This window comes from Physeter macrocephalus, chromosome 19 (genome assembly GCF_002837175.3).
Source record: "Physeter macrocephalus isolate SW-GA chromosome 19, ASM283717v5, whole genome shotgun sequence".
In the NCBI taxonomy this organism is placed as follows: domain Eukaryota; kingdom Metazoa; phylum Chordata; class Mammalia; order Artiodactyla; family Physeteridae; genus Physeter; species Physeter macrocephalus.
The window spans coordinates 75,782,867-75,790,762 of NC_041232.1; the positions used below are offsets into that span (position 1 = coordinate 75,782,867).

The 7,896-nt window shown below is 41.7% G+C and overlaps 1 protein-coding gene across 1 annotated transcript in view; it reads right to left on the reverse strand.

The window, feature by feature from the left end:
* The window catches only part of VPS4B (vacuolar protein sorting 4 homolog B), a 30,671-nt gene that overhangs the window by 11,840 nt on the left and 10,935 nt on the right, over window positions 1-7,896 (reverse strand). Inside the window, exons 2-4 of the mRNA XM_007105110.4 lie at window positions 7,067-7,178; window positions 5,146-5,299; window positions 1,967-2,034 (exon numbers count right to left, since the gene is read on the reverse strand). Coding sequence (XP_007105172.1) covers window positions 1,967-2,034; window positions 5,146-5,299; window positions 7,067-7,178 — 334 coding nt within the window. The remainder of the gene's footprint in view (window positions 1-1,966; window positions 2,035-5,145; window positions 5,300-7,066; window positions 7,179-7,896) is intronic.

Below are 7,896 nucleotides of genomic sequence, written 5' to 3' on the forward strand. Positions count from 1 at the left end.
CAGGCTCCGGACGCGCAGGCTCAGCGGCCACGGCTCACGGGCCCAGCCGCTCCGCGGCATGTGGGATCTTCCCGTACCGGGGCACGAACCCGTGTCCCCTGCATCGGCAGGCGGACTCTCAACCACTGCGCCACCAGGGAAGCCCCTCCATTTTTTGATCATACTATTTATTATACTAATATGTTATTTAACCTCAAAGTCACTGAATACAAAATTAACAGAAAATTCAAATCATGAACTTTAATTTTAATAATAAAATATTACACTTAATGTGATAACCTAAAACAGAAGTAAAAAGATTTGGAAAATTGTTTCAGGAAAAATGAGGAAAGATTCAAAAAAGGATATTATATGATGAAATCCATCAGCAAACCATGAAACTAAAAGATGGAGAAAAAGGACTCTCAGATACGAAACGCTAGGACTCCTTCATATTCTATTTCATCCTGAAATTCCAAATAAATTTCCTCATTTAAGTGTTTTAAGCATCTGTATTTTTATACATCCCTGGGCCTTATCATCACTCATAAGAAATGTAAAAAAAAAATTCCTTATTAAAAATTGTATCTTTTTCAAAATTAAAGATACAATCCAATTTTTACTTCAGTGGGGCAGAGCCAGAGAGAGGAGGAACAAAACCAAAAGAACAGAGAGAAAAAAGCCTTTTGCCTTACAAGTAAAATAAAGCCACTTGGCATGGACCACTGGGTTGCCCAAAAAATACTTACTGAGGATGAAGCATGACCACACTGCTCGAGGCAGTGGAAACTCAGTTACTGCCCTTGGACTACACCCACCATTGAAGCTGGCGTGTAAAAATACCCTCGTTAACTGCAGTGTTTTCAAAATACTATCCTTATAGTATTACCCTATACATCCCAGAGGGGTCGGTAAGACAGAAATATTACCAAAATGGAGATCAGAATATCAAGATTAAAGGTCTGGCCAAGCTAGGTAAGTTCACCAATCACTAACTAAGGCTGAGCCTATATAATGGATATCTTTCCCAGATACGTGTTCTATTCAGCAAGATTCAAATGAATAAAACACATGTTACCAATGACTGAGCATAAAATTCAACTTGAAAAATCATTAGATAACATATCAAAGAACAATCAAGTCTCAATAACTAAAGAAGCCAGCAATTAAAGAGATGCCTTTTTAGATACACAGAGCTACTATTTATTGAGTCCCTAGTACTGTCAGATATAATATTAGGCAGTTTTTACATTGTCATTAACCTTTTAATTGCCCTGAAAGTATTCTTAACTTCCATTTTAGAGTTGGGTCTTAGACCCTGAGAGGTTAGGGAACGTGCCCAAGACTAGACAGATGTAAGCAGCAGATCCCAGAGTGGAATCCAGATGTGAATGGAGCTACAATCTATGCCCTCTGGATCATGCCACTTCACTACAGTAGAGGAGAAAGGGCTTTTATAGGTGTGGAAGGTAAAAAACTGAAAGCGGAAAGAGGGAAATGTAAATGGGAATGCTGAAATAGGATAAAAAAGCAGATTAGGAAGAGCAGGTAGGAAACATGAAATAAATAGCATCAATGAATAAGCTACAGCAACAGCAATAAAAGCCAAGTGTGAGTCCTAATGCATTCTGTTCCTCTGACAGGAAATTTCAATACCATCAGATTTTACAGTAAGCTAATAGTATAACTGCTACCCTCTCTAAAAGGGGGCAAGTAAGACAAAATAAAAGAGAGTAAGCTTTTTAACGCAGATATAAAATGAAACTATATTTTTACTGCATGGAAAAAAACCAACCCATTAGAGACCCTATAGAGCAAATCTTATAAAAATGGTCTCAACAAAGCCAGCATGTGACCACTGGGAACCAAAGCCAGTTCTTGAACCTCATTTAAATACAGGTGGGAAAAAAACCCAATTCAAATAGACAATTCACTATGAGTTTTTTAAAAATAAAATAGTAAATTTAAAAATGAAATCTAAAGCAACCTTGAAGTTGACTCTGTAGTTTCTTTTTTTCAGGATCATCAGATTCTCCTTCCCCATCACTGTCATTCCTAATAAAAAGAATTTAATATATTCAAATGATCTCTCATTGCTATCAAAGTAAGGCAAAAAATAAAGGAAAAGATTAACCTGAAATATCCGTAATTTAAGTGGCAAAATAAGACATTCACATTAAAAGTTAAGCTTATTTTATTACTTTTCAGAATACACTAAACAAAATGGTAAGCAGGCATATTACCCATCAAAGTGCAATCATGAACAGGAAATGGACAAAAAGACCAGAATGAAGTCAGGAACTAGCTCCAAATTCCCACGACATACCTATTTATGTACTGATATTAATTCATAAATGCATGACCCACACCTCATTCCACAAAAGATTTAAGATGAATTACAGGAGTGTTGTAAACAATTAACAATAAAAAAAAATCAGGACCAGGCAAACTATATATTAGAACAAGAAGCCATAACTAGGAGGAAAAAAACCCCCCAAAACATCAACTATTTATGGTACAAAGGTGCATAACCCTTAGCCTAGGGGTTCCAAAGGATGGATGAAGCTTTTGATGAAAATGAACCGACCCCAAAGAACAAGGAGATCAATGCACACATTTCATATCTAGGGATTTATTCTGAGGAAACAATTTTAAATGAGTTCAAGGATTGGACTACAAGGATAATCATGCCCATACTGTTTGCAATAGGGAAAAAATTAGAAATAATGTACATTCAATTATAAGGATTAGCATGTGACAGAATACACTGCAATCTTCAAAGCAAAAAATATGGCATTACATTATTTTTCACATATAAGACATAAAGGGGAATAAAAAGATTGACAAGTTTTATCTCAGAATGGGCTTGCCTGGTTATCACAGGATGGTGGGGTTATTTATGGGTAAGGTAGAGACCGCAAACTGAATCACCTTGACATTCACTCCAACCTTCTTCTACTGCGCTTTCTCGTACAGTAAAGACTGTACTTGTTATAAAACTGCCCTTCCCAGGCTCCCCTGCAGCTGAGGCTCCACAGGAGACCAAAGCCCTCCCGGAAGGCAGAAGCACGCAACTGAGGTAGGGCTGCGTGCGAGGAGACGCCTGTAGGTGACAGTGCTGCTTTGCGAGGGCGCTGCTTTGCGAGGGCGCTGCGCCCACTCCCCGGCACCGGAACGCTGGGCAAGGGAGCTGGCGGCATTGTGGGATCCCCGCTGGAGCTACCCTGGTGGAGGGGGCATTTCTCCCAGCCATACGGAACCCAAACTTGCCTCCCTGGCCCTCAAATTCTGTAAGGGAATGCACTACAGGGATCCCTGCTTTCCCAAAGTTTGCTTTATGCCACTTGGCTTTTACAAAAGACCTACATTAGTACCTGTTTTCAGTAACTGAAAGACATCCCAAGACGATTACCGCTTTTATGGAGAAAGGCAAAAAACGAAAATAGCACCTAGCGTTTGTTTTGCAGTGAGCTCTTATGAGGCAGCACGCACCCCGAGCGGTGAGGGGGGCCCCGCCAAGAGCCTTCCGAGAACCACGCTCCGCCTCAGCACCAAGCTGCCACAGCTCTGAACTAGGTCTGTGAGCGTCTGTGCTTTGTCTCCATTTATTTTTGTGCATCCATTAGCAAGAGGTAATTGCTTCTTTGCTTTACCCCATTTCAGCTTAAAGTGGGTCGCGCCATCCAACACAGAACTACTATCCCCCTGCCTGGCAGACATCTTAGGAGGGACACTACACGGTCTCCAAGCAAGACCAAGTGAGGCTCAACTCCCAGGCGAGAGGACGTTTCTGCTGGCCAGGTGGTCTCAGTGAGATGTGGGGGTCCAGGTACTTGAGGTCAACTGATCCTTCCCAAGTTTTCATTTTCATTTGGAGCCCCAGTCTTACAATACATGCCCCAACTTTCACGTAAGGCACCCAGTGAGGTTCAACTGATTTTGAAATCCAATAAGCTACGAGATCAGCTGGGGTCTAATTTTTGTCATGCCAATGCTAGGGCTCTAAGATAAAATATTCTTAGGGTATCAGAGGAACTCCCTGCTTCCCCGACCATGTCTTGAACAGAGAATATAAAACCTTGAGCTTCTAAGTTTTCTCAAACTCTCCCATGTAGTTTGAAGCAGGCTGTCAACTATAGTTCTTAAAATGGGCTTTCGTGGTAGCCCCAAAGCCCCCAAAGCACTGCCTTCAGGGCACTCCATGCCTGGTGACCACAGGGATTATCTAAGTAACTTGTACCACTGCTTACCATGAACTGTAAGTATGACATCCTATAACGCTAACCAGAATTTCCTGCCTTCGTATCCAACGAGGCCAGATAACCCCACCCCAGTCTTGTCTTCCCAGAGTATGTTGTCACTGGAACCACTTCTGACACCGATTAATAGAATGCTCAGAGGATCGGGGAGAATACGTTCCCAGAGCTCAGCACGGAGCCTGACACGCACACTTTACGTGCTGAATATATAAATTCTGCATCTGTAAGCGATATATCCCCCATCTAGGAAGACATTTCAAAAATGAGTTTTGATGTTTATAAATTACGCTGTGTCGCTTTCTTTACAATGATAAAGTAAAGCAAATCTGATGCAAACCTACATCAGAAAACTTATATATCCAAAATTTGTTTTACATTACCAGAGTTGTTTTTCATTTTGTCTGTGCGCTTAGTACTAAGTCAATACTACTAGCCAAAGACTCAATTCACAGATTACTCCTACAACGTTAAACTTCAGTACCTAATGGCCAGAGCGTAAAGAACTGAGTAGCATCCCTACCAAATGTTCCTTCTACTGCGACCAGGCAGTCAAGGAGAGCAATTTGAGGTATATCACCCCCGAAGCTCGGTAAACTAGGGGTCCACAAACTTTTTCTGTAAAGGACAAGACAGTAAATATTTTAGATTTTGTAGGCCATACGGTCCCTTGTCACAAATACTCAGCTTTGCTGGTACAGCACAAAAACAGCCACAGACAACAGGTAAGCGAAGGCATGAGGCCGTGTTCCAATAAAACTTTAGTTACGAAAGCAGGCAGCAGGTCAGATTTGGCCCATGAGTCACGGTTTGCCAACACCTAGTTTAAACAAAAGAAATTCACTTCACAAATTAAATTAAATTTTACCCTGTAATTCGATACAACACAATCTCTCTCTAAAATACATACCCCTTCTCACCAGCTGGACTTGGCTGTCCCTCCTTCACTGGCTTCTGCAGTTTTTTCTCCTTCTTCAGGTGCTCCTTCAGTTTTTCTGCTCTATCAAGATACTCTGTACACTTTGCCCTGATACTTTGCTTGGCTTTATCGCCCTGTGCTTCATCTATTGAAGGGAAACGAGAGAGATTTTTCCTTTAGTAATCTTTACAGACAGGTGTAAACTCCTAGACATACTTTTCCAACAAGGAAAATCTATTTTGGAGGAGAGAGAAAAGATCATCTCTAGCTCATCATAATCCATGATTATCAATCTTTTCTACTCCTTCCTCCAGCAGGGTTGGGGGCCGACGGTGAGTGTGAGTCAGAAAGAGTTCTGAGCAAGACACTAGGATATCTTAAGTTAATGTTAAATAATAAGAAGAAATTTTTTTTTTTCTTTTTGTGGTACGCAGGCCTCTCACTGCCGTGGCCTCTCCCGTTGCGGAGCACAGGCTCCAGACGCGCAGGCTCAGCGGCCATGGCTCACGGGCCCAGCTGCTCCGCGGCATGTGGGATCCTCCCGGATCGGGGCACGAACCCGCGTCCCCTGCATCGGCAGGTGGACTCCCAACCACTGCGCCACCAGGGAAGGCCCCAGAAGAAATTATTTAATATTCTGTGGGCTTCATATTCATACTCTTCCCTTACATTCTGTGCAGACAGCTGAAAGCTGCTTATCTCATACAAAACCAATTATAAGACAAATATAAGTAAAGCAATATTAACCATTTCCATCAACGTCTACATGAGCTTTATTTCAGAGTATAAAAAGTGACAGGGGCTTCCCTGGTGGCGCAGTGGTTGCGCGTCCGCCTGCCGAGGCAGGCAAACCGGGTTCGCGCCCCGGTCTGGGAGGATCCCGCGTGCCGCGGAGCGGCTGGGCCCGTGAGCCATGGCCGCTGGGCATGCGCGTCCGGAGCCTGTGCTCCGCAACGGGAGAGGCCACGGCAGAGGGAGGCCCGCATACCACAAAAAAAAAAAAAAAAAAAAAAGTGACAGAAATCCCATTTATTATGAGTACCACTGGTACAGTAATTTTACTAAAGGCCCCTGTGAGAGCTGTTTGAAAAGGAGACTTCAGCAACAGATGCAGTGTATGGGATTAGCCCCACCTACCTTATATGTTACGATTCATTAATAGTTTCACTTTAATGTGACAGAAAAACCTCAAAATTAAATAGGGAAGCTCAAAAGAAAATCCTAAATTATCCAACTGCTAAAATTTTTATTTAACAAAAAAAAAAACGAAGTTTGCCAGAAAGACACTTTTTCAATGTCTTATTTCACATATGTTCAGCATTAGGTTTAAGATCCATGGAGGCAGGGGTCTTTATCCATTTCTTCCTCACTGCTGTATCCCAGTGCCTAGAACAGTAGCTGGCAGGTGGTAAACACTGAATACATATTTGGAAATACACAAAATGTCTCCCAACCTATTTTTGTTTGTTTCTGTTTTGGCTGCGCCGCACAGCATGTGGGATCTTAGTTTCCCCACCAGGGATCGAACCCGTGCCCCCTGCAGTGGAAGCGTGGAGTTTTAACCACTGGACCACCAGGGAAGTCCCCCAACCTATTTTTAAAATATCTATTTTCAAAGAGATGTTTAGAAAATGAGGAGGTCCAGATTACATAATCTGGGTACATAACCAGTAAAATGAAAACTTTTTCCCACTGACTATATGGCATTTTAATATGTTTAGGTGTACAAAGTAATAACTATGACAGCTGTGCACATTTGTTGGCTGAGTACTTAAAAACTACTAAGAAGCTAGTGGGACTTTTTTGCAAACTGAAGGTTTATAATTTTCTGGCATTGTACTTCAATTTTTATAAATGAAATAGAATAATCTTTTAGTGTTTTTAAATAAAAAAAAACAAATGATGATCTTACATTTAACTACATGGAGAAAATACTGTACAGCGTGTTGGTAGAGTTGAAGGGCTTCCTCGTAGTTCCCAGCTTTGTCTTCCTGGGATGCTTTGCTAGCAAGATCTATCGCTTTCTGTTTGAAGGAAGGCAAAACCATACCATCAAAATCAAAGCATAGCGTAAGTTTGAAATAAATAATCACGTTGAACGTTTTCTTTAAAAATGAAAGCAACCTTAAAACAAATCTATCTCTTTTTTCTAAATCACAACTGCATTGTATTATAAATTGTAATTATTTATAAAATGCAAATTACATTTCTTCTATAGGTAAATGCTATCTGAACACCTCTTTATCTAATACCAATCACTGAGATTCTCACATAATTTTTCACTCAACAAAAGTCAAGCTCAGGGCTAGTAAGGAATAATCAAGTAACATGAAAATTCAAGTTAAAAGCATTTATGGAAATTCTCAAAAATCAAATGTCTAAAGCATATGACAACAGTAAAATTTAAACAGGGTAAAACCCCTTCAGAAGCAACAGGGCAATGAAATACCAAGAGTCTGAAAAATACCCAAACCTTTTAACTCAGTAATTAACTAAAAGGTTCACTGAGCAAAGACAAACCAGGGAGGTCTTTTAAAAAAAAACAAAAACAGGGCTTCCCTGATGGCGCAGTGGTTGAGAGTCCGCCTGCCGATGCAGGGGAACCGGGTTCGCGCCCCGGTCTGGGAGGATCCCACATGCCGCGGAGCGGCTGGGCCCGTGAGCCATGGCCGCTGAGCCTGCGCGTCCGGAGCCTGTGCTCCGCAACGGGAGAGGCCGCAGCAGAGGGAGGCCCGCATACCA